Source organism: Lithobates pipiens, unplaced genomic scaffold (genome assembly GCF_037356315.1).
Source record: "Lithobates pipiens isolate NorthernLeopardFrog02 unplaced genomic scaffold, aLitPip1_a1.2 Scaffold_8, whole genome shotgun sequence".
NCBI lineage: Eukaryota > Metazoa > Chordata > Amphibia > Anura > Ranidae > Lithobates > Lithobates pipiens.
The window spans coordinates 510,834,916-510,862,106 of NW_027507903.1; the positions used below are offsets into that span (position 1 = coordinate 510,834,916).

The following is a 27,191-nucleotide window of genomic DNA, read 5'->3' on the forward strand; positions in this document are numbered from 1 at the left end:
AAGACATTGTTTTTGTATGGTCAGCATAAGTGACAGCAGGCGCAGGGAGCTTTTATCAAGCCATCTGCCTATGACAAGGGAGTCTGTCATACATCATATATTATAGTTCTGTCTGAAAATCGGCAAAACAGTCTTTCATTTTTTTTCTTTATATAAAAAGTGATCTCCAAGTCTGATGATATTTACCAGATTCAACCTCTAATAGTATATACAGTATATCTTTTCTGTCTGTTATTCTCAGTGTGGATTAGAGATTTTGCTTCCTAACCATATAGTTGGTTATTTATATTTACCGCTGCATAGAGATATTTAAGAATAAATTGCCTTTTTTTTTTTTTATTTTTTTTTTGACTTTACATATTAACTAAATTATACACCACACTTTTTTTAAGATTATTATCCAATTAATCAAAACAATAATCAGCCAACTAATCGATTATGAAAATAATCGTTAGTTGCAGCCCTAATTATTTGAACTTTCACTTCAGTTTACATAAAGTGACAAGATTCGTGCATATTTTGTAAGATCAATAGATATTTTCTGTAATTGCTAAAAATGTTCTTAGCCTAATGTAAGAAAACGAATGCATCCACCACATCTAAGTACCAAGAAGCTGCAATATATTATATTGTTGTCCTTGGGTTTGGATATCCTCTACTGAAAGGAACATATTTCTACTAAGACCCCTTTCACACAGGAGTTTTTCAGGCACTTTTGGGCTAAACATAGTGCCTGTAAAGCGCCTGAAAAATGGCTCCCCTGCAGTCTCAGTGTGAAAGCCGGAGTGCTTTCACACTGAGGCAATGCGCTGGCAGGACATTAAAAAAACTCCCGTAAGCAGCATCTTTGGAGCGGTGAAGGAGCAGTTTATACACCGCTCCCCATTGAAAGGAATGGGGCTCCTAAAGCACCGCTGCCCATTGAAATGAATGGGCAGCGCTGCTGCAGTGGCACTTTGTGGGTCGTTTTAACCCTTTTTTGGCCGCTAGCGGGGGTTAAAAGCAGTGGTGGCCAAAAACCTTCGCAAAAACAACGGTAAAGCGCCGCTAAAAATAGCGGCGCTTTACTGCCAACAACCCCAGTGTGAAAGCAGCCTAAGAAAAATCTGCAAACAGAGATCTAAAATTGTAGTTCTTTGACACTGAAAGTGAGACTCCAGTCAAAAGGCGAAATGCACACTTGAATTACAAATGCTGTATGTTTACTTGTAGCATAGCTGGCCAGGAGTAAACAGGAGAGAACTAGAAGCTAATACAAAGGCAGATGTATTTATACTAGCTGTGTTTAAAAAAAAATCTTCTATTTTTCCTGAATGCATACCAGGATTCGTATTTTTTCTTTATTATTTTGATCTGGATTCCTGTAATATAATACTTTATATCAGGTATCACATTGACTGTTCATAATGCAGGAAAGCCCTGCTTTGTTCCTCAGCATCCAGCATTGATGAAAAGGTCTCATTAGATCTTGTACAGTGTTCAATGTACAGCATGCATAGGCAGCTGCCAGTGACTGTAACTATGTATTTCTAATATTTTTAGGAAGAGAAAAATATACTTCTTATGTGAAATGAATTGTAAAATGTAATTTTCTGCTAGAGACGCCTAATAAAAGTTGTTTTTATAGAAGAAAATGTTCTACTGCTGCACCCTTAATAATTTATACATCATAATTTAGAGGAGGGTATGTTTCTTCCAATGTGCAAATGTTTGCAAGTGGACGCCAAAACGATTACGTCCATATAACAATATGTTCAGTAGCTTATCGCACATTTCGTGTTATTAAAAGCTGTGTGTATTTAGTGGAGATACAGTATGAAGAATATAGTAGTACTTTCTGCTTCAGGTTATCAGAGATGCTTTTACATTCTCCTGCTCTCCAAGTGATCCAACTAAATCAAATCACTAAAAATGTATTTGGTTGATCTGCATGGTTGCCACCTTTCTATTAAGATGCTTTGAGCAATGGTTGTAGTGATAGAAGCATAATTTATCTGCTCAACTCATGCAGTAACCTTTAACGGTTATTTTTTCTGCCGTTCTCAATTTGCTCATATGAAGGGCAGGCAGTTGCGAGTCTGTTCATTTTCTTAATTTGCCGTTTAAAGGAAGATGATCATAAAAACCTTCTGCTGAATACACCCCAACTGCTGTGATATAGCAAATAAATACCAACTGCTGGGATATGGCAAATGCATAGCAACTGCCAGGATACAATATCCATGTCCGGTTGGACCTCTGGACAGGAAGTCAGCTGAGTGTAGTAAAAAGCCTCTAAACAAACACACACACACACCTTCTAACACTTTATAACTGTGTCTATAAATGCTACTAAAATAGGTGTGCAGTTTGCTTATTTTCAAAGAGACATACTTAATAGCCAGTAAATTCTGTTTTGTGCCTTAAGCCCCCGTACACTCGGGCCAAATATCAGCCGAAGTCAGCTGGTACTGTAGATACCGGCTGACAAACGACCCATGTCTGTACAGGTTCTTGTTTGTTAGTAGTAGAACAGATATACCAAGTGATTTCATTGTTAGAGTTTACATAAACTTCAATCTTTTAGGCATGGTAATAGTGAACTGAGTGTTCCTTTATTTATGTGTAATCAAATAAAGTAGAACGAATTTAGCATGCTAGAAAAAATAAAATAAAAAATAGTTTGAGATAAATGTTACAATAATAATTACACACACACTCTCACTGAACAAGCACTGCAGTTCTGTGCTCCTGAATATCCTCGTGTCCTTACTTTAAAACTGATGCTAAACACCTCGGAGCAATTTCCTAGACTAATTATGAGAGGCCATTCTGAAACATGCTATTCAAAGCCATTCATTTGTCCTCCTTTATATGCAAGGGGAACGTTAAATCTGTGCCTGTGGTGTAACATAATAACCTTGATGTAAATCATTTTAGCCACTTAGCTTATATGTATGTTAATGTGTTTCCTACATCGTATGCATTCTGTAGCATTTCCTGACAAGTTTATTTTGTGCAGCGGAACTGCGATAAGTCTTATTTTATCACTTGTATGTTGGTTTTCAAGGAGTAGGCAGAGAATGAAGGGAACTAGAAAATGGGGGGGGGGGGGGGATAAAGAGTGCTGACTAATCTAATTACACTCAGTAGGGAAAGTGTTTAAATTGTATAATATGCATGGCTGTTGCTGTTATGTTTAGCTGGGTCTCACTTTTTACAACCTCGACCGACATCTGCCAAAAGCTATTTTATAAACGTATATGTCGCATACACACGATCGCACATTCCAACAACAAAAAATCCATAGGATTTGTTCCGACGGATGTTGGCTCAAGCTTGTCTTGCATACACACAGTCACACAATGTTGTTGGAAATTCCGTACGTCAAGAACGCGGTGACTTATGACGAGCTGAGAAAATTGAAGTTCAATAGCCAGTTCTTCTGCTTGATTCCGAGCATGCGTGGAACTTTGTGCGTCGGAATTGTGTACACGCAATCGAAATTTCCAACAACGGATTTTGTTCTCAGAGAATTTAAGATCTAGAGCTCAAAATTTGTGTGTCGGAAATTCCGATGGAGCCTACACACAGTCAGAGTTTCCAACAACAAGCTCCTATCAAACTTTTTCTATTGGAAAATCCAACCGGTGTACAGGGCATTATTGGGTTGTTAGTTGATGATGCTTCCTTATCACTTTAATGTGAATCAGTTGCTACAGTAAGGCCTCATGCACACTAAGCATTTTTGGACATTTTTACAGCTGCTAATTTTGGCTTCAGACATTTTTTTTTCTACAGTCAATAAACAATCCAGCTTCTTATCCTATGTGTCCATGCACACATAGTCTGTTATCAACTGTTTTTGGCTGGGGAGTTTTTTGGTTGTAAAAAACCCCCCAAAACTAGTGGGTTCTAAGAGGATTTTTTCAGCTGTAAAAACACTGTAACGTCAAAAAACTTAGATAAACGCTCAAAGACAGGGTTCCACAGTGTTTTTTTTATGTTTTTTTATCCCATTTAAAAAAGAAAAAACACTTAAAAACGCTAGAAAAAAACTATGAAATACCCACTGCAAAGTTACTGGCGTTTTTACAAGGTTATTATAACATCCAGTGTGCATGAGGCCTAAAAAAATACAAAGAAATCCTTGTAAAAGAGGACTATCAGTACTAATGTTTTCAGTTGCCTAGTCATCACATCTTCACTCTTGTAGAATAATGGGCTTCAGCAGAAACCTTAGGGCCTCATGCACACTGGATGTTTTTTGACATTTTTAAAGCAGCTGTTTTTGACTGTAGAAGTTTTTTTTTCTACAGTCATTAAACTCTGCATTATCCGCAGTTTTGGTCTGTGGTGTTTTTGAGCAGTAGAAAAAAAAAAGCCATAACTATTGGGTTCTGAGAGATGTTTTTCAGCAGTATAAACGCTGATACACACTGATAAACATTGATAAACACTCAAAAACGTTGCTCACCAGCGTTTTTTTATGTTTTTGATCCATTGAAATTAAAAAAAAAAAAAAAATATATATATATATATATATTATTTTTTTTTTTTTCCTTAAAAAAAAAAAAAACCCACTAAAGCGCTAAAAAACGCTATTGCAAAAACATTGAAAACTCACTGCAAAGCTACTGATGTTTTTATAATGTTATTTTAACGTCCAGTGTGCATGAGGCCTAAATATGACACAGTTCCGGGAGTGTCAGATTCCTAGTCCCCAGCTGCACTCTGTGGTTTTATCCTCTGGATCACTACAGAACCACAGTGCAAGGCAGGGAATGCTGGCACCTGATACTTCAGGAAGTGTGTCAGATTTATAGATTTGCCATGGTCCATAGCTGAAAGAAAGCAAAGATCTGAGGAATGGGCCGCAGACAGGTCAGTGTTCATAGTCTTCTTTACAGCTGTTTTTTTAAGCTTTTAAATGTAGAAGTCCTACTATAGAGATGTTGATAAAGGATAGATTGAAGAGAGATGGTAAGGGTGTAGCACAGAAGCCAGGGAGGTGAAGTCCCTAGTACCGTAGCAGAATTAATCTAAATGTGGTACTTACTGTCATGCAGGTTATTTGCTTTTAACAATTTTAATTGTCTGACAGATTCACTTTAAGGCAGCTTATGGCTATATGAGACAATCAGTAGTTTTTTGCCCCAACAGGTTACTTTTCTTAGAAATTAGCTTGGAGATGGAAAGTGCACCTATGGGTAAACTGAGCATATAGGTTTATGTGACACTAAGGCTAAGTTCACATTGATCAGTGCTATTTAAAAGCTGTCCTCAGTGGATCGCTTTTCAGAACTTGGCCACTGTCAGGCGCTCAGACAGGGTTCCTGATGCCTCATGAAAGCCAGTTCTTTAGTTTGTTCTGACAAGTGGCAGGTAATATTGAGGATAATTCACCACACCCGCGAGCCAAGCTCACGGTTTGCTGATGGTTGTGGTGTGGATTTGAATGCCTGAGTTTGACAGGTGGTGATGTCTGTCACCTCGGCATGTCACATTAAATTTGCCATGATGCAAAGGACTGTAGAACTGCCTCCTTTTTCTGTTGTTTTGCTTTTAAGGCTGGGTTCACACCTCCGACAGAGGCTCGCAGCAGGGGTCTTGTGCGTTCCTGTTCTCCATTTAGGGACGAATCAGGGCCAAGTTTTTGCCTGAATTTGGCCCTGAAACTGAGCCAAAGACGCACAGTGTTCCTGTGTAAGCCGCTCCGCAGCCGCAACGGAGATGTGTGAACCGGCTTCATTGCTGTCATGCAAATTGGATGCTGGGAAACCGCATCTAATTTGCATAGGTGTAAACCCAGCCTAGGGGGGGGGGGGCAATAAAACTGCAGCTCAGCTGCCTGTTTCTACTGCCTCCGAGCCACCCATATGAAAGAGTGGGTGGCTTCAGAGAAGTGAGGAAGAGTAACTGATTGAACAGCTGCCCTTGTGTGCCTATGGCCAACATTGTTCCCTGCATGTTATCTATTGTTTTACTGATTACTTGTAAGTATAGTAATAGTATATACCAAGGGTGGAGAAATAAATGAAGAATCCAGGAGGCAGCTTGGAAGGCATTTTCAAATTACCGTTGACAATCCTAGACATGGTTCAAAAAAGTTAGGTGCCAGCTACCAATTGATTGGTGCAGCAGCTACATATCTTCTAAGATAGTCCCAGCTCTGGTAGACATCACTTCTGGTATCATATTGTTAAGAAAAGTTAAAAAAAAAGTGTTTTAAGGGACTGGGTCAGTGAAGGCTAGGCATTCCTGCTTCAAAACGTTTTTGGTTTTCCTTCTTTTATCTTTAGAATAGTGTTTTCATACTGAGCCAACCAATCATCTTTTTTTCAGCGGTTAAGGCTACTTGTCGCTCTTTATAACTAAACATCATGTTAACGTTGCTGGCAATGACTAATCGGTTGGTTTATGTCTCTTTTCTCTGCAGACGTTGGGAACCATTACTGCCGTACCAATTAAAGTCCCTCAGGTCAGCTCCTTGCATAGATTGGCAGGACACAGACCAGCAGTGCTACCTCAGGTAAACAGATTAAGTGGTTGAATAACACCATATGATAATTTCAGCGGTGGGATATGGTCATAATTTTGATTTTTGTTTTTTTGCTCACATATATATAGAATGGCTAATTTTCATACTGTTTATATTGGTAATTGGAACAAGAAAACTGAAGGTATAATGATATGATGCACTTATCACACGCACACACTACTATTGCATGGTGCAACTGAAACGTCTTCTCTAGTGACTGCTATGATTATTTTTCTTCAATCAGTTCACATTTTGAAATTAACTTTTGCAAGATAGTACAGTTTCCATCTACTAATAACTCTTTCACTGTTCGGCCCTGTTCTCCACTTTGAAAGTTTGGTGGCCAGACCATTTTTTTAAATCTTCTCTGTTTCCTTATTTTTCCATACAGCTTACCCCCCAAGACCGTACATTTACTCAAAGCAAAGGACCGGTAGAATGAAAAAGTGCCAGAGATTTTTTATGTCCTGCGATAGTTGCACAAATGCTTTAAACGTGATGTTACTCTGCAATCATTAATAGCAGGCACAACACACAACATACCTTACAGAATTCCTACTAAATATAAAACTTAAACTGTATTGAGTTAATAAATATTTGTGAATTCATAAAACGGTAAAAATTAAAGATGTATAAAACAGTAAGTAAGCAACTTACTCTAAAAATCTGAAGTTTTATCATTTTTCACTTACAGCTTTCAGAGTTTGCCCCACCACACCACACCACACATTTTCTGAAAGCATAGAACCAGTAGAATAAAAGAAGATAATACTGATTTTGTAGGTCCTGCAATATTTGCGCAAATGTATATCAAATATTTTTGGTAAAAAGACACAAAAATCATTGTTAATAGACACAAATACAACATAACTTCTACTACATTTACAACTATTTGTAAATTAAATTTTGCAAAACTGGAGAAATTTCCAAACTGTTAAAGGCAAACTGGAGGTTCTTTTTCACCTATTCATTAGTGTCATGTGTGCACTGCATTGGTATGTGTTGTGATAAAAAGATGCAGGCATATATTTTATGGCAATGCAGTGTTACAGTTTGCAGCAACAGGCTGCAGTGCACTACCGCACATACACTTAGGTCCATATATATTTGGACACAGGCACAATTTTTTTTTTTCAGGTATACCAAAACATATTCAAGCTATAGTTATATAATATCCTTTTTCAAGGGACCAAAAGTAATTGGACAATTGAATCAAAAGCTGTTTCATGGCCAGGTGTGGGCTACTCCTTCGTTATTTCTTCATCAATTAAGCAGGTAAAAGATCTGGTGTTGATTCTAAGTGTAGTATTTGCATTTGGAATCTATTGCTGTGAGCCTACATCATGCCATCAAAGGAGCTGTCCATGCAAGTGAAACAGGCCATTATAAGATCTCAAAAACTAAACAAATCCATCAGAGAGATAGTAGCAACATTAAGAGTGGCCAAATCAACAGTTTTGTACATTCTGAGGAAAGAAGAACGCACTGGTGAGCTCAGCAACATAAAAAAGCTTGGATGTCAATGGAAGAAAACAGTGGTGGATCATGGCAGAATCCTCTCTATGGTAAAGAAAAACCCATTCACAACATCCAGACAAGTGGCAGACACTGTGGCAGGAGGTTGTCAAAGTCTACAATCAAGAGAAGACTTCCCGAGAGCAAATATAGAAGGTTCACCCAAGGTGCAAGAATAGAAAAGCCAGATTAGACTTTGCCAAAAAAATCTAAAAAAGCCAGACCAGTTTTGGAAAATCCTTCTTTGAACAGATGAAACTAAGATTAATCTGTACCAGAATGACGGGAAGATAAAAGCGTTGAGAAGGCTTGGAACAGCTTATGATCAAAAACACACAACATCACCTGTTGAACATGGTGGAGGCAGTGTGATGGCATGGGCATGCATGGCTTCCAGTGCCACTGTGTCATTGGTGTTTATTGATGATATGGCAGAAGATAGAAGCAGCCCGATAAATTCTGCAGTGTTTAGAGAGATACTGTCAGCCCATATTCAGCCAAATGCAGCAAAGTTGATTGGACGGCACTTCACAGTACAGATAGATAATGAACCAAACCACACTGCAAAGCAACCCAGGAGCTTTTGAAGGAAAAGTGGAATATTCTGCAATGGCCAAGTCAATCACTTGAATGCACCACAATTGAATATTCATTTCACTTGCTGGAGGAAAAACTAAAGGCAGAATGTCCCACAAACAAAGAATAACTGAAGTCAGCTGCAATTAGAGTCTGGCAAAGCATCAGAAAGGAGGAAACCCAGTCTTTGGTAATGTCCATGGGTTCCAGAATTCAGGCAGTCATTTGCAGTAAAGGATTCTCAACAAAATATAAAAAATTAACATTTTATTTATGATTATATTCATTTGTCCAATTACATTTGAGCCGCTGAAAATGGGGGAGGGACTGTGTATAGAAATTGTTGCAGTTCCTAAAATTTGTACTTGACATTTATGTTCAACCCCTTGAATTAAAGCTGAAAGTCTGCACTTCAAATTCATTTGGAATGTTTCACTTTAATTTAATTCTGGTGGCATACAGAGCCAAAGTTATGAAAATTGTGCATGTGTCCAAATATATATAGACTTAACTGTAGAAATTAATGAATGTAATTGAGAAACCTGGCATGTAAGGCGCCACTGCGATCCAGCTGGCAAGTGCAATGACATCACAGGCCAGGTCTCACACAACATGTTTCGTCACAAAGAGGATCAGGGAAAGAGATCGCTCATCCCCTGATGTCTTGTTTGTGGCGAACTGTGTTGGTGAGGCCTGGCCTGTGACGTTATCACTCCCACCTGCTGGATCGTGGGGGTGCCTTACATGTCAGGTCTCTCAAATACATTGTGAGTTATTTTCTTTTACTAAATGTCAATTGGTTAAAGCAGTATTACATGAAGTGGCTTGTTCTTATGTTTCCTCCATCTACTGTGAGTTTGCCTTTTGATTATCTATGATGGTGTAGTAAGATCTCATGTTGACCATGGTTGTGGAGTCGATTGCTATAATACGCTGCAGATCTCTGATAAGTTAGAGGTCATATTTATCTGGTGAGGAGTTTGGGAACATCATTGGTATGATGTACTGAAGCTGGTACCTGAGTGGGCACAACACATTTACAGTATGTGAACAAGAGCTGTTTGATCTCACCTAAGAACTCCTTATTTTATTTATTCACATTTAAAGGGAAATGCACCCTTTGTGCCAATTTCTTTATACTGTAGGGGTTATTTAAGAAAGGCAAATCCACTCTGCACTACAAGTGCATTCACTGTAAATGCACTTGGAAGTGCAGTCGCTGTAAATCTAAGGGGTAGATCTGAAATGAGTGGAAGCTCTGCTGATTTTATCATCCAATCATGTGTAAGCTAAAATGCTGTTTTTTAGTTTTCCTTGCATGTCCCCCTCGGATCTACAGCGACTTTACTTCCAAGTGCATTTGCAGTGCAAAGTGGATTTGCCTTTCATAAATAACCCCCTGTGTGTGTTTTCAGAATTTTCTAATATTTTATGGTTTTAATGTGTTGAATGGGGTAGAAGGATAAAAAGGTAAAAATGATAGTGGCAACATACCTATTATTATATGGTTTCTATTACTTAGTTTGTTCTGGATACTTGGTGTGCTGCTTTTCCAATTTTTCTCTTGGAGATACACTTAGCGCAATAATTTTTTTTTTTTTTAATGTATTACGGTGTGTTTGTAGTGCTTATGTGTATGTTATCTGTAATTTGTGTGTGGGGGAAGAGTGTTTTAGGCCCCATTCACATGGCCAGAGAGGGCCATACAGCATCAAAAAGGAGCGTTGTTCAGTGCCCAAAAAACAAAGGTGCTTGCATACAGTCATGGGTAGCAGTCCGTACAAATCAATGACAGGCTGACAGATGCCTTGGCTGTACGCATTTAACCAAACATCTGAGTGGTCACATACATATAGGGATTTATGAGCTGCCCAGTTTGCACCTAGTATGTGTATGTGAGATTACATGCCTACAACTGCAGTGCTTAGTGCAGAAGGAGGAATGCAGCCATTATTTGGCATACTGACCTGGCCTTCCTGGAAGCGGTTCAGTGCTTCTGTATCACATACGTTGGTTGCAGCGAAAGTCTGTGCTAGAGCCTGCTTGGTTACACTAGACATTGACAAACCAGTGCTAAGATTGAAGAAGTTCTATTCCTCATCCATTTCTAGAGTGACCTTTTATATCTTATTAAATTATATCATAATATGTGGGCTGTATTGTAATTTGAGGGGCATAAGGTTCAATTCACAAAACTTTAACACAAGGATAAGAATCTTTATTTTCAAAAAAGTAACCACTATTTTCAGATGAGCCTAGTGTGATTTAAACAATTAGTTAAATGGCTGAATATAAATATATTTATCATTCTATAAAGTTTTGATTTGAACCTATAAACGTTTATACTATGTTGGGTATGCTTCATATAAAACCACCCATTTTATTTAGGTCAGAGGTAAAAGCTCTGGAGATTGCCATCCTTTTTGTCTGAAGGGAGTGTTCAAACTAATCTTATTTTATAGATAGTAGACCTTATTTTATAGTGAAAGCTGAAAACCTGGACCTTCTTTTGGACAGGTTGCTATGGGTCATGGTGTAGTAGGGAATCTTATATAAGAAATTCACTAAGCTCATTACTCAAAGCTGGCTATACACAGATTAAATTTCATCTGATTCTTGTCAAATCCACTAAAGTTCGAGCTGTGGCTGGCCCTGTTGGCACCACCTGGCTCAATAGACTTTGAAAAATTGAAATAGCCAGGTAAGAAATTGTTGGCTAAACAGTGGTACGAAAGGCAAATCCCCTTTGCACTACAAGTGCACTTGGAAGTGCAGTCCCTGTAGATCTGAGGGGAAGATCTGAAATGAGGGGAAGCTCTGCTGATTTTATCATCCAATTATGTGCAAGTTAAAATGCTGTTTTTTATTTTCCTTGCATGTCCCCCTCAGATCTACAGCGACTGTACGCCCAAGTGCACTTGCAGTGCAAAGTAGATTTACCTTTAGCCGTATATAGTTTGTAAAAGTGGTGGTTTATTTGGTAGTGATATTAATGCATTTGAAACACATGGTTTAGACTTTATGGAATTTGTCTTTGGAAGCACGGCATTAATATAGGAAATAAAATTTGCGCAACCCTCGTCATATGGTGTTGCATATACTTGAATACAATAGCCAGCAGTAGAGCTTCCTGAATCCATGCTGTATAGTGTAACATTCTGGGAGAACACCGTAATTATTGCTTAGAATAGTTTCCGCTCTCTTAGTCCTGTCTATGTAGTTTAAGATGTGAGCTGGCCTCAGACTTACACCACTCCACAAGCCACGACCTCTGACATGTTACACCCCACCCTTGGGTGTGGCTTGTGGAGGGGTGTAAGGCTGAGGCCAACTCGCACATGTTAACGACACAGACTAGACCGAGAGAGTGGCGATTTTTTTCTAAGCATATTACACAATGCTAGGTGGTGATATTTCATGCCGATGCTCTATTGAATACTGCCTCCCATCGGATAATGCCTCTGACGGAGCGCGCATGCGCAGTTATAATGTCACTACAGCTGATTGGGAGACCTAAGTACTAAGATGAACCTAAGTACTGCACATGCGCAGATCGTTGGATGCATTATTCAATGATCTGCAAAGTGCGGAGGCAGACTCTGCCAGTCCGATTCTGCTTTGCTCTGTGCATACCTGTGTGAGGAAGCCCTAAAGGGGAGGGGGAAGTGTTGGGCTCACATTATAGCCTAATAGTCCACTTTATAATAATGCACTTTAATCAGAAGTTAAATCTTGGGGAACAATAAACCGCAGCAACAATTTACCACGCACACAAAAAAGGAGATTTGCAGGGGAGAAGGCAGAATATACAATGTGCACACTATGAGCGGACATACGCCTTGCCGGTACAGTACACTGTCATCACATGCCGTACACTGTCATCACATGCCGTACGGAGCCATCACATGTTGTACAATGCAATCACATGCAGTACAGAGCCATAGCTGCGCATGCACGGTTCGTCGGATGCATTATCCGTCAGGAGGCATTATTCAACAGGACACCTACAGTTGTCTACCAGTGAGGAGATGGAGGTGGAGCGGGAGCTGCTTGGCAGTGGGAAATGGGGCAACATAGAGAGGGGACACGGCGCTGCTAATCATCGTTACTATGGTGGCCCTGCTACTGACAGGAGGCCTGAGCCGAGAGCCTGTACTGGAAGTGAGTCACCTTCTGTGTGTGTGTCTACAGGCTGATACCTACCTACACAGCGGGGCACACCCATGTACACAGGCCTATACTGTTAGATTGTAAGCTCGCAGGAGCAGGGCTCCTCTAACCCTCTTGTTTTTAATTGTACCGTTGGTATAGTGTTTCCCTACATTGTAAAGCGCTGCGCAAACTGTTGACACTATATAAATCCTATATAATAATACAGGGGGGCACAGCCATGTAGACAGACATCTAGACAGGAGGGCACAGCCATGTACATTGGCCTATACCTACACAGGGGGCACAGCCATGTACACAGGCCTATAACTACCTACATAGGGGGGGGCCACAGCCATGAACACAGGCCTGTAACTACCTACACAGGGGGGCACACCCATGTATGCAGGCCTATAACTATCTACACAGGAGGGCACAGCCATGTATGCAGGCCTATAACTATCTACACAGTAGAGCACAGCCATGTACACAGGCCTATAACTACCTTCTCAGGGGGGTACAGCCATGTACAAAGGAGGGGAGAGCCGTGTACAGAGGAGAGAAGAACCAGGTACAGAAGTGAGCCATGTACAGGGGAGGGCCAGGTACAGAGGAGAGCCATATGATGGCTCTGTACAGCATCAGCGAAGGAATATGTTTGCTCACAGTGTGCACATTGTATATTCTGCCCTTTCCCCTGCAAAACTTCTTTCTTTGTGTGTGTGATGAATTGCTGCTGCAGTTTATTGTTCTCAGAGATTTACCTTCTGGTGTTCCCATAAGCTGTAGTGAAGTCATCCCTGTGCATGGGCGCTTCGTTTGAGGCATTTTCCGACGGGAGGCAGTGTTCGATAGAACGCTGGAACGCACCTCATTCCTGAGCACCAGCGGGACCATATATATTTTCCTTTTTTGCTTAGAGCGCCACTAAAAGTAAAGCAAGGTCACAGAAATCGCATACAAAAAATGTGACATGCTGGTTGTACCCAAGTAGATTGATGGGTCAACTCAGGTACATTCAGCCGGCCCATAGATGGTTCAAATCTTGACCGATCCCTGCTGAACTGGTCAAGAGTCTAACCATCTGTGATCGGCTTTATTGCACGGCAGGACATTGGTCTGGTGTAATCTCCATAAAAATTCTGTTTGCATGTTTTTTGGTAGGGACTTTTTTATGATGTTGTGGGAAGGGAGCTCTTTATGTTACAATAATAAAAAATAGGGGGTTATTTACTAAAGGAAAATCCACTTTGCACTGCAAGTGCACTTGGAAGTAAAAGTCGCTGTAGATCCGAGGGGGACATGCAAGGAAAATAAAAAACAGCATTTTAGCTTGCACATGATTGGATGATAAAATCAGCAGATCTTCCACTCATTTCAGATCTACCCCTTAAAATTAGAGCGACAAGTGCACTTGTTTGATTTGCCTTTTGTAAATAACCCCCATAGTATATGATAGTATGGAAGAAATACAGGGAGATGCTTTGCTTTCATTGGTTGTCTGCTTCACTCGATCCCATGCACAGAGGTGAATGGAGCGCCGCACATAATTGCCAGGTGTATTCCATTAGAATTCAAATTAACGTTTGTAGACAATTATTACTTAGGCTTCTCATTTAAGCAGTCAACCACTTAAGCAGATTCACAAGGACAAGAGCTGCAAGTATCATAATGACATGCTTGCCAACACTGCAAATCGTTCTAACAAAGACTGCAGTTTAATCAAGAATTAACCGTTTAAAACAAATGCATCAATAGCACACTTCTGCAACAGCTAGGTTTACATTAGTGATTACGATTACTAAAAGGTAATCACCAAACCTTCTTAGTCTGATCATGGGAATAGGAAACATCATTTCAATTTTCAAATGCACTTATTATCCTCTATTTTGTTAACATTTCTTTTTATATGCCTGTTTTGATATTATGGCCTTGTTCGCATCTTTTTGTGAATGCTATTCTGAAGATCAGTGTGTACAACAGACATTAAGATAGTTTTTTGCAATTGTTGAACAGCTGTTGTGAATTTCTTAAAGGGAACCTCTCTTCCAATGATGTAATTGTTACATACGCAGTGCTCTCTGCCTGCACAGAACACTGAGTGCACCGTGGATGCAGAGAGTGCTGCGTCACTATGATGATTCCCATGCGCATGCAGGAGTGACGTCGTGGTCTGGCCATTTAAACAGTGGATGAACCCAAACCCAGAAATAAGACAAAGATGGAAGCGCCAGAGGCGGTGACAGCACGCCACATGAGGGCTCTGTTTGTAGGGTAAGTCTGCCATAATGTGAACTAGTATGCAGTGCATACTAGTATATTATGGCATTAACCAGTAAGGGGCCATTGTATTAGTTTTAACATTTACTGTCACTTTAAACATTTGAAACTTAAAGAGTTATTTCACCTTTTAATGACTTTTACAAAAAATATCCACATGTATTCCAGCATCTTCAGTACCTTTATATGCAGTCCTTCATTTTGTAAAAGAATGTTTACTTTTTTGGCTGCTTATTCCATTGACTTCCCCTCTCTGTCCTGAGGATAGCAAGATGAACCAAGCATCGAATGCATGGCCCTGGCAACTCAAAAATGAGCACTCGGCTTTATTCCCTACCCATGCATGAGCAGTCAGCCTTCTGTGAAAGTGAGTGGATTGCACATGTGGGTAGTGAACAAAGCCAAGTGCCCGTTCATGAGTTGCTGAGGCCAAGCATCCAGTGCTCAGTTCATCCTGCCATCCGTATGATGGAGAGAGGAAGGCAATGGAATCTGTAGTTTGAGAAGTAAGCATTATTTTACAAAATGGAGGACTGCATATTCATGTGCTGCAGAAGTGAGGTTTTATGGCTTTTAGAAATATTGAAGAGTTTGAAATACTTTGTAAACATTTACTGTATACCTTGCCTTTCAGACTAGTTTTTACAATCTAATGCTTGTATATATTAGGCTTATCAAAGAGAAGCTTAAAGTGGATGTAAACCTGATGTATGTCATAATGTAGAGTATAAAATTTCCTATCATTTGAGCCCAGTCTTGCCACAAAGAGTTAATGCAGCTCTGAGCAATCATCTTTTATTATTCAGTGAGAGAAATCTTGACAGAGAAAAACTTTGTCTGTTCTTCCCCCTGCTGTGGGTGACAGGTGATCTACATATCTCGTGCACTAGCCTAAGAGACGTGCATTATTTCATTCCCACCCCCACTCCTTTCTTCAGCTGCTCTGCAAGGATTGGCTGTTTAACACCTCATGATTTGGCATGCTGAAATCATGTGGGGACTTTTCTGGGTTTTGACTGGATGTTAGTGATCATAGCAGAAGTTCAGTGAAAGAAATACACAGGAGAAAATGCATATTGATAAGGGGAATGTAGAGGTGGGCGAGAAGTCTACTGACATCACGACTCCACCCACTGAGCCCTGGAAAACAGACCCACCCACAAAATCTGCAGTTTTTCGGGTTTCATAGCAGACAGAGGGGAGACATACGACAGATAAGTATACGTGCAGGAGGCATGTATATCCTTCTAGATAACCGATATTGCAGTAGTTTAGAAAGGAGAGTGGGTTTACATCCACTTTAAATCCTATGAAGATTATTTGAGGCTCATTCTGTAAGGCAGTGAAATGTGTAAGTAGATAATAATCTCAACCAAATGGGGTCATTTTACTATCTGACCAGTGAAAGATTTATTATGAATGGTTTATATGGGTTACTGAATTGTGTGCTTCATTTTTGTATTTTGTCATTTCTCATTACATGAGCCTGATAGTATTTGAGGGGACATTAAAAGGTACATTCATACTAATGCAGCAAAACTGGAAAAAAAATTCAGACGCACGGTCCTTTCTGGAAACAATAAGGCCTCATGCACTCATGGGCATTTTTGGACGTTTTTACTGCTGCTGTTTTTGGCTTCAGACGTTCTTTTCTACAGTCAATAAACTCCCCATCATATCCTATGTGTCCATGCACACATAGGCTGTTATCAGCAGTTTTTGGCAGGGGTCTTTTTTGACTTAAACAAAACTAGTGGATTCTGAGAGGAGTTTCTCAGCTGTTTTCATATTATTATGCTTTTTTTTATTATTTATTATCCCGTAGTTTTTAAGATCAAAGATACAGCCAGTGCTCGACAAAACCCGGTCGCCAGGTCGCATTGGCGACTAGAATCGGCGACCTTGCGCCTGGGGCAGCATAGCTGGGGGTATCCCGTCTCCGTGGACCCCCCCCCCCCCCGCGCGATCGCGTCGGGCCGCGCCGCAGGCGGCCGGTAATTGAGCCCCCGGCTTTGAGGCCTTCTGTGATCCTATGGTTCCTTCTGGAATCTGGCGCCCTCTTGTGGTGGCCGTTGGAATTACAACCAACAATGCTAATGGGATTGCCTGCCAGTCTTTCTCCATCCCTTTACTTAGAACCCCTAAACAAAACAAAACAAAACAAAAAAATAATATATATATATATTTTTTTTATTATTTATTCTAACACCCTAGAGAGTAAAATGGTGGTCGTTGCAATACTGTCTGTCACACCGTATTTGCACAGCGGACTTACAAGCGCACTTTTTTTGGGGGAAAAATTTTTTATTTAATAAAAAAAAAAAAGACAACAGTAAAGTTAGCCCAATTTTTTTTTTATATTGTGAAAGATAATGTTACGCCGAGTAAATCGATACCCAACATGTCACGCTTCAAAATTGCGCCCGCTCATGGAATGGCGACAAACTTTTACCCTTTAAAATCTCCATAGGCGACGTTTAAAAAATTCTATAGGTTGCACGTTTTGAGTTACAGAGAAGGTCTGGGGCTAGAATTATTGCTCTTACTCTACCGATCGCAGCGATACCTCACATGTGTGGTTTGAACACCGCTTTCATATATGCATTCGCTTCTGCACGCAAGCTTGGCGAGACAGGGCGCATTTAAAACATTTTTTTTTCTTATTTTAACTTTTATTTTTATTTTTTTCACTGTTCTTTTAAAAAAAAAAAAAATGTGTGTCACTTTTATTCCTATTACAAGGAATGTAAAAATCCATTGTAATAGAAAAAAGCATGACAGGTCCTCTTATATATGAGATCTGGGGTCAGAGAGACCTCACATCTCATATTTACACTAAAATGCAATTTAAAAATGTCCCTCTAAGAGCTATGGGCAATGACTTGGAGACAGGTGGGGGGCTGGGGGCTATCTTCCCCTCACTCGTCTCCATGTCAGGCCAGGGACAGGTCCAGATCGCCGTCACGGACCTGGCTCCTAACTTTTTTAGCTGGCTCCTAGATTCCAAGCAAATTTGTCAACCCCTGGATACAGCTATGTTGGTGTCCCTTGTCAATTTTACATTCTATGCATCCAAAAATATAGAAAATAAACCAAATTCAATCATGATTCAACCAAAAAAATAATGTCAAAGCAATAACTCCAAGGCCAATAATAAACATGTTATCTCCTCCGATTCCGCAACATGTCTGGTTGACGAACGGCCGTTCAGAAACAAACTGAAAAGTGTGAATCAACACTCACCAAACTTCTACTAACACGAAATTAGCAGAAGGAGCCCAAAGGGTGTCGCTAAAGAGCTGAAAAACCATGTAGTATGTCACTACGTTCGTAATTGTTGGGCAACAATTGTGTGGCCATCTGTATGCAAGACAAGTTTGGGCTAATGCCCTTCGGACAAAATCCACAGTTTTGTTGGTGAACAATCCAATCGTGTGTATAAGGCTTTGGCAACACTAGAAAAGCCTTGGAACAGTAAAGAGACAGGTTTAGCTGTTAGGTGCTCTGATTATCAGGTTCATGTTTGTTTCATCCTTTGTTAAAGGAATTCTATAGTCACAGCATACACTTTTATTTCTATAACATCAGCAATGTAACAGCAATACAAATAGTTATTTTTGCCAGTCCAATATAATCTTGTTGGTGAGGCACTGGCAGGCTGCAAATGATGGGCACTGGCAGGCTGCATGTAAAGGAAGCTGGTGAGGCTGCATTGATCTCCTGTACCACATCTGCAGTCTCTGACCATCTCCTGTTTTATGTCCCCAGTCTCTGACCATCTCCTGTACCATGTCCCCAGTCTCTGACCATCTCCTGTATAAAAATATTTTTCAAAAACAGTCATTTTCGATATCGGTTTTGGTTTTTGGCTTAGTGTATTTTTCATTTTCTGTATCCGCTTCGGCACCAAAAACCCATTCGGTGCACCTCTACTTTAAAGTGTAACTTTACTAATAAAGCGTAGAATTGCTGGTATGGAGAAATCAGGATTATGTGATATACAGGACCACTTAATTTTAAAACATGGATGTGTATACTTTTTATCATCCACATTTGCCTTGTTATACGATTGCCTAACACAGGGGAGGTGACACTTTTAAGAGTCTGAAATTCTGCAGTCTGTGACTAAATCTCACTATAGACACATGTAGGGCAATTAAGCAAACTGAGCTGAACAATTAAGTCAATATATTAAGGAACTAAAGGGTGCTTTTTTATGTGCCCAGTGTTCTTCAATAGACAGATTGCTACTAACATGTCGAATTTCTCTTACCTAATAATATGTTTTCTGCTAAATTAAACTGCAGCATTTGCGTGTGAGTTTGTTGTTTCTGCAGCTCATCAGTTCTGTTGTCACATTTTACGCTCTGACTTTATTGAAGAAAGGCATTTGGGTTATTGACATGAAACACACATCCTGTGGGCATGGCTCTCCTAGGATTCTGCCGATAGTACACAGAAAATCTTGTGCTTTTGTCTGCTTCATTAATTCACCAGCACGGCACTGCCTGGCCAGAAAATACACAGATTCTGTGACACTGTTCCGACAGACTTTTAAACCCTTCCAGTCCATCAGAGCTAGAGGATGCCGAGGCGAGCCTATAAAATTATAAACACTTCATTTTTCTGCATCACTGGCTGGATTCACATAAAGGTTTCACACAGGGCTCTGTTTAATACTTTCATAAAAAGATTACGACTGGTTAATGCAATTGTGGATAGGATTGCGATAGGTCAGTGTGACTTAGACTGGGTGTTATCATGTTGTTACTGTATATGGGGTTTTCCACATTTGGAAGATTATTAAAGTATTTCTGTAACCTTGGATAGGGTTGAAAATGACTAACACCTGCTATTTTTTATTTATTTATTGTCATCTGTGTACCATTGGGGAGATTTTCCTTCACTTATTCTCCTTTAGACAGAACAGGAAGTGTGAAGAAATCTCTTTAAAGTGAGGGAAAATTACCTCTTAGATAGGTGTCCCCATTGTAAGATTTCCCCTCAGTTTCTTTTCTGGGGCAGCACAGTGGCTTAGTGGTTAGCAATCCTGCCCTGCAGCAAAAGGATCCTCAGTTTGAACCCCAACCAGGACACTACTTGCATGGAGTTTGCATGTTTTCCTCCTACCCGCCAAAAACTTGTTAGTAGGTTCATTGTCTTCTGTGTAAATTAAAGGGGTTGTAATAAAAATAACAAACATGCCTCTACTTACCTGCTCTGTGCAATCGTTTTGCACAGAGTAGCCCCGATTCTCTTCTTCTGGGCTCCCCCTCTGACACTCCAGGCCCCTCTTCATCGGGTGACCCCATGGAAATCTGCTTTCCCTGGGAGCACATGTGCAGGCTCGCTCCCGAGTCCCACTGCTGCATCCTTTGACACAGACAGTGGGACTCGGCCCTGTCCCGCTACTGTGTCACTAAATTTAATTGAAAGCAGCGGGAGCCAACGGCTCCTGCTATCAATCTGTCCAATGAGGAGCTAGACAGCGGCTGGAGCCGCTGCGCTCGTGCACATTGCTGAATCGGATCGGGCTCAGGTAAGAAAAAGGGGGGTCTGGGGGAAGCTACAGCACAGAAGGTTTTTCACCTTATTGCATAGAATGCATTAAGGTGAAAAACCTTGAGGCTTTACCACAACTTTAAAGTGTTGCTAAACCTACAACAGTCTGTATATGCAGCATAGCATGCTTGTTATACTCACTGTGCAACTTAAGGGGTTAATCCTCTGCATTGTGTAAAGAGGCTGTTTTGTCCTGTATGCACAGATCATTCCCTCCTGCACTGTCTATCTATCTGGGGAAAGCCAGCTAACACAGGCAGAGTACCCGACCTGCACATGCTCAGTTGTGTCTTTTATGCTGGAGAGAATAATTACTTGTTCTCAGAGCTAGCTGGGTCACCTGATATTGGCATCATACATGTGGGGGTGTATACATGCTGAAGTGGAAATCTCCTCCTACCTCAACTGTAAGCACTGGATAAATTGTATAGTTTATCACTGGCCGTGGTATACAGATAAGGTATATAGTGGCAATATTTATTTTCATATTACTGGGTTTAGTAACACTTTACCCTTAGTATAAACTGTAAATGAATGTGAGCTAGAGACCCCTAGATTTTAAGTTCCTTCAGGGCAGGGACTGATGTGAGAAGAGCTGCATTGTCTGTGCTATATAAATATAGGTACTAATGAAATAAACACAAAATGTTGTGTTCCCAACACTGTAAGGCTTAATGTACACAGGATATTTTTACAACCTCCCCTGAACGATTTAACTTGACAGCTAGTAAACAATGTTTAAAAACATAATTTTTGCCACATTTACATGCTGCGTTTAGCCACGTTTTGCTTTTTAGAAGCTTTTTTTTTTTAATAGTCAAAAATTAAAAACGCATGTAAACAAAATGCGGCTAAATGCGAGTTACTGCGTTTACAAGCTGTTACAGGCATTTCAAATGCCTCTCAACATTCGTTCTGAACATATTTTTTTGATTTCCAAAAAATGCTTCTAAATTCAGCTGCCTGTAAACGACCCTGTGTACATGTACTGATAAGATAACATAGAGGAGAGTTCAGGGACAGCTGAAAAAAACACCCAACTGCTCCTAAATGTCCGTTACCAGCAGCAGTGTACATGAAGCCTTAATCCTGGTGACAGTGGTTAGATATAAAGGGTAAATTTACTTAGCAGTGAAAAATACAATGAAAATCTTATATTGGCTGAAGGCATGAGAGTGGCAAGTCATAGGGATTCGTAAAGATATGGATTTTATTCGGTTATTAGGAGTTTACATCCGTGGCATTTTGGGGATTGTCTGGTTACCAAACAACTTACTGAGCAAACACCACAGCATTACAACTGAGAAATAACTACTTGTCCAGATTCCACTTGCACAAAAAAATAGACCCTGATGAAAGGGGAATTGTGCATCATTTCTGAAACGTGTTGGCTATCAACGCCTACAAAGACCCTTTCATGGTGACAAAACATAATATCTGGACCTGTCCCTTTGGCATAGTGCTCTCATTAAATATACATATTTTGTATTTTAATTTTCCATACAGCCAATTGAGTCGCAGTCTTCTTTTCACATGTTTATCTGTCTGTACTTATCAGCTTTATAGAAAGAAGCCTCTTTGATATAATTATGTTTTTTTTTTTTTCTTATGCTGTATGTGTCTCTTGTTTGTTTGCAGGTTAGGCCAAAGACTCTGATTCCAGACAGTCTCCCCATCTCCCCGTATAGAGACCAGCCTTCAAAGCAGCCCACTACATTTCAAAAGGCCACAGTGGTCAGCGTCAAAAACCCCAGCCCAGCCCTTCCAACTGCCAACAATACCGTCAGCCGCCTCCAGACTTCCAATGGCCAATCACAGAGCTCAACAGAACCCACCATCTCCTCCCCTCTGAGTAGTGGAGGAGTGGCCTACGCCATTATATCAACATCGCCCAGCAATGCAAACCCAATCAACACCAGCACTGTGTCTGTGGTTAATGATGGTATCAAAGTTCAGCCACTCCTTATTAGCGCTGACAGCAAGGTAGGTGAAGATCACCTGTTAGAACTGTTCTTAAAAAGTAAAAAAAACTTCACTTCAGTAATCCCACACCAGTAACTCGCTGTATTTGTGATTTGTACACTGTGGTTTCTATAATAACGTAAGATTTTAAGAGCAGTAGCCATGATTCTCAGTACTATATATAGCTTAGCAACTGTGGATAGGGCATCTGTAAGCTCTTTGATGTGGGGCTGAATGGGTAGTAGCACTAACAATTGTTTTACAAACCCACACCAGCCAGTTACTGGTTTAAATTTTTTTTTTTATGGAAAATCAAATGATTGGTCGCAGTGAATTCCCACACCTTCCTGAGTAGCCAACTGTTTATAATCATAAAAAGAAAAAAAAAAGCATTATAACATATGCAATACATTTCTATAGCCTTTCTTTCATTAATTGTTAGGTATTGTTTAATCAAAAATCTATTTACTAACTGCAGGGTCATCTACCTCTTTTCAGCAATCACCTGTGAGCATGCTCCAAAAAATGTGTCTACAGTTCACTCTGCTCTTTTCAGATCTGAATGTCTTGGGCAATGGGCAGGACAGGTCTGCCCTGTTGTGAATGGCTATGACAGGAGTACGAGTCACTGGCAATTAAATACTCTTACCCACTTCATCAAGTGGTGCTGCTGGTAATGCAGTCAACTGGGGAGCCTGACAGGGCAAGTAAGAATGATCGACAATGACTCCTTCTGTCATGGCCACATGTAACATGACAGCCTGATCCCACCCACCATCCTGCCCATTCGGGTTCAAAAGACCAATGCATTCACCTGATCTAGAATAAAAGGTATTGGATTTTTTTTTTTACTAGATTAGAAAAGTAGATTAGTTATAAAAAATAACTTTTTTTGACCTTATAACAGGGGCCACAGCTCATTAAAGCGGAACTATAGTTAAATTGTAAAAATACTGTGTTCGATCTGCAAAAGTCGAGTGTAAATCATCTTTTGTTTCTTCCACAACTGTTAAACTTTGCAACCAAATGCAGATTCCCGAATTTCTTGAGATGGGGTTACAACGCTACCCCGCCAATTCCAAATGTTGTGCAACTTTGTTTCCCTGATGTGGGCAATCATAATGTGGGTCACACAGCTGGAGGTGTGTCTGTCAGCATTAGGCACCATTAATAGGCAAGTGTATCATGTCAATCAGAAACTAGCCACACAAACAGTAGGTCACCCCTCATTGTTTGTCTCATTCGGTCTTTTTTCCAGCCTGCATAGAGCCTTTCTGCTAGCAGCTCCCATTGAGTTTTCCCATAAGTTGCACACAGTTAAAGTGGCATGGGAGTTGTAATCTTTCCACTTGCCTGCACATTAAACATATGTGCTTTGGCTGAATATACCCTCCCATCTATAGGGTCATCAAACACTGCAGAATGTGACAAACAAGTTAACGTGATTTTTTTTTTATAATTGTCTTTAGAAATTAGATAGGAAACAGAGTAAACCAGTCACCACTGTTGGTCTTTTGCAAGAATCTGAATGGCCAGCCTTTAATGACTATACCACTTCAGACTTATGAAATATTTACCGTATGTTTCCCACTGCTTTAGCTTAACTTGACCGGTAAGGATTTATTGCAAGTCACTTCACGCTTATTAAACAGATGGCATATTTGCTTATAGGTGATCATCATACAACCTCAAGTTCAGAGCCCACCAGAATGCAAAACAGAAAGAAAGAAGCCTTGTGTAGAGCTGCCTCAGGGACCCCCAGCTACCAAAAAGAAAAAAGAGGAAAATCCCGAGGTATAAAAGATTTTCATCACTTACAGTTTTTTTACAGCAGAAAGTTCCTTAAAGGAGAAGTGTGTGTAAATGTAAAAAACAAAAAAACAAACTTCTGTCCTCCATAATGCAGTATCAGTCGGATCATGTTGGTTTGGACCCCTCCAGAGATTGTAGCAGCTCTATGATGGCAGCCAGACTGATTAATAAAAACTAAGTACACTCCTGTGACCCAGAGGAGAAGTATGACCAAAAAATAAGAGTAAAATACGTACTGTCCCTTTAAAGCAAGGCTGTTCAGGCTTGCCACAAATCTAGATATTTTAACAAAAAGATTGTTTTCAAATCACAACTTTTCCAATAAAAGTAAAGTTTAGGATTTCATTCACTGGGTTTAATGGTGAGGTCACAATTGTCGTTTGCAGATACATATTTATTTTGATCTTCTGATTATTCTTAGGCCCCTTTCACACGGGCGGATAGAATTGTGCTTTTAGCTGCAGACAGATGACGTTATCTACCGCAGCTAAATGCACACAATGCTTTCCTATGGCCCCATGCACACAGTGCGTTTTAGTGACGGTTTTGTTACATGCGGTTTTGTGCAGATAGAAAAAATAAAGTTGACTGCGTCCAGGAAGGATTTACTGCAGCTATCTGCACATAACTGCAGGTAATCGCAGTGTACTACTTCTCCTGCAGATAGCAGCGGCAATAAGGAAAGAAAAACAATAGGAAGCACATCAGAAATGGCAAGAATTTTCCAAACGCAGCTAAATGCAGCTAGTCGCAACTGCAAGTGAACGCTGTGCCAGGATTCTCTGAATTTCAGAATAACAAAAAATAACAAAACATGCTTTTAACAGCGGCAGAATAGCCGCACGTGTGAAAGTGGCCTTACTTAATCTCTACTTTTCTACTATATGCAAAGTCATAATTGACCAGATTTCTTGACAGCTTTACCTAATAGTATATATAAAAGTTATTTAAAGAGGAAGTAAACCCTGATGAGTTTACTTCCTCTTTCATTCCCTGCAAAGGCAAAGCATAATGTACTACTATGCATCGCATAGTAGTCCATTATGTGTCACTTACCTGACACAGGAGCCAGCGAAGTCACCGCTGTCCCTTGTAGTCCGGCGCATCCATCTTCTCGGTGGGGTCTCGCAGCTCCGCCGCTGTCATTCGGCAAAGCCGCGATGACGTCATTCCCGTGCATGCGCAACGGGAGCCGACACCCGCGGCAGCTCCGTCGCTGAAAATGCCGCGCTCAGTGCGCCTGCCCGCCGCTGTCTACGGGCAAATATCTCGTAAACCGTATAGGTTTAGGAGATATTTCTTGGACCTACAGGTAAGCCTTAATCTAGGCTTACCTGTAGGTCAAAGTGTGTTGTAAGGGTTTACAATCACTTTAATCAAAATTTGTAGATCTTATTAATTTGTTTAAAAAGAAACTGTCACTTTGCCCATTCATTTGGCCAGAGAATTAAATGGGTATAGTGAAGTGTGACCTCCCCCATGTGAGGCCTCTCAGGCTTGAGCAGCCAGTTGCCAGGTCCTAATAATGTCACATACAGTAGATTTAAAAAGTCTACACAACCTGTTAAAATGTCAGGTTTCTGTGATGTAAAAAAAAAAAGAGAGACAAAGATAAATAATTTCAGAACTTTTTCCACCTTTTAATATGACCTATAAACTGTACAACTCAAATGAAACAACAAACTTAAATCTTTTTTTTTGGGGGGGGGGGTAAAAATAAAAAATAAAAGTGTGCACACCCTCTTATAACTGGGGATGTAGCTGTATTTAGAATAAAGTGATCACATTCAAACTCATGGTAAATAGGAGTCAATACACACCTGCCATCATTTAAAGTGCCTCTGATTAACCCCAAAGAAAGTTCAGCTTTTCTAGTAGGTCTTTCCTGAAATTTTCTTAGTCGCATCCTACAGCAAAAGCCATGGTTCTCACAGAGCTTCCAAAGCATCAGAGGGATCTAATTTTTAAAAGGTATCAATCAGGAGAAGGGTACAAAAGAATTTCCAAGGCATTAGATATACCATGAAACACAACGAAGACAGTCATTAAGTGGAGAAAATATGGCACAACAGTGACCTTACCAAGAATTGGACGTCCCTCCAAAATGAATGAAAAGAGGAGAAGAAAACTGGTCAGAGAGGCTGCCAAGAGGCCTGCAGCAACATTAAAGGAGCTGCAGGAATATCTGGCAAGTACTGGCTGTATGGTACATGCGACAACAATCTCCCATATTCCTCATATGCCTGGGCTATGGGGTAGAGTGTGAAGACAGAAGCCATTTCTTACGAATAAAAACATCCAAACCCAGCTTAATTTCTGTAAATTTTGTAAAAACACACCTGAAAGGGAAAATGTGGTATGGTCTGATGAAACCAAGGTTGAACTTTTTTGTCATAATTCCAAAAGATGTGTTAACACTGCACATCAAAAAGAACACCATACCCACAGTGAAGCATGATGGTGGCAGCATCGTGCTTTGGGGCTGTTTTTCTTCAGCTGGAACAGGAGATGCCCTCGCAATCTGACAGATTTGGAGTGTTTTTGCAAAGAAGAGTGGTGAAATATTGCCAAGTCAAGATGCGCCATGCTGATAGACTCATGTCCAAAAAGGCTGCATGCTGTAATAAAATCAAAAGGTGCTTCAACAAAGTAGGATCCGGGAGTTGTTCAGTTTATAGGTCACATTAAAGGTGGAAAAAGTTCTGAAATTATTTATCTTTGTCTCATTTTTTTACATCACAGAAACCTGACATTTTAACAGGGGTGTGTAGACATTTTTTTATCTACTGTAGTTGTTGTTGCTGAAGTTAGAAGC

At 40.2% G+C, this 27,191-nt stretch overlaps 1 protein-coding gene across 3 annotated transcripts in view; it reads left to right on the forward strand.

Annotated features, from left to right (window-relative positions):
• PHF21B (PHD finger protein 21B) overlaps positions 1–27,191 on the forward strand; it is a 185,152-nt gene that overhangs the window by 123,600 nt on the left and 34,361 nt on the right. For all 3 annotated transcript variants that reach the window (XM_077469366.1, XM_077469368.1, XM_077469367.1), the window contains exons 3-5: positions 6,419–6,511; positions 22,241–22,585; positions 24,236–24,358. In XM_077469366.1, coding sequence (XP_077325492.1) covers positions 6,419–6,511; positions 22,241–22,585; positions 24,236–24,358 — 561 coding nt within the window. The remainder of the gene's footprint in view (positions 1–6,418; positions 6,512–22,240; positions 22,586–24,235; positions 24,359–27,191) is intronic.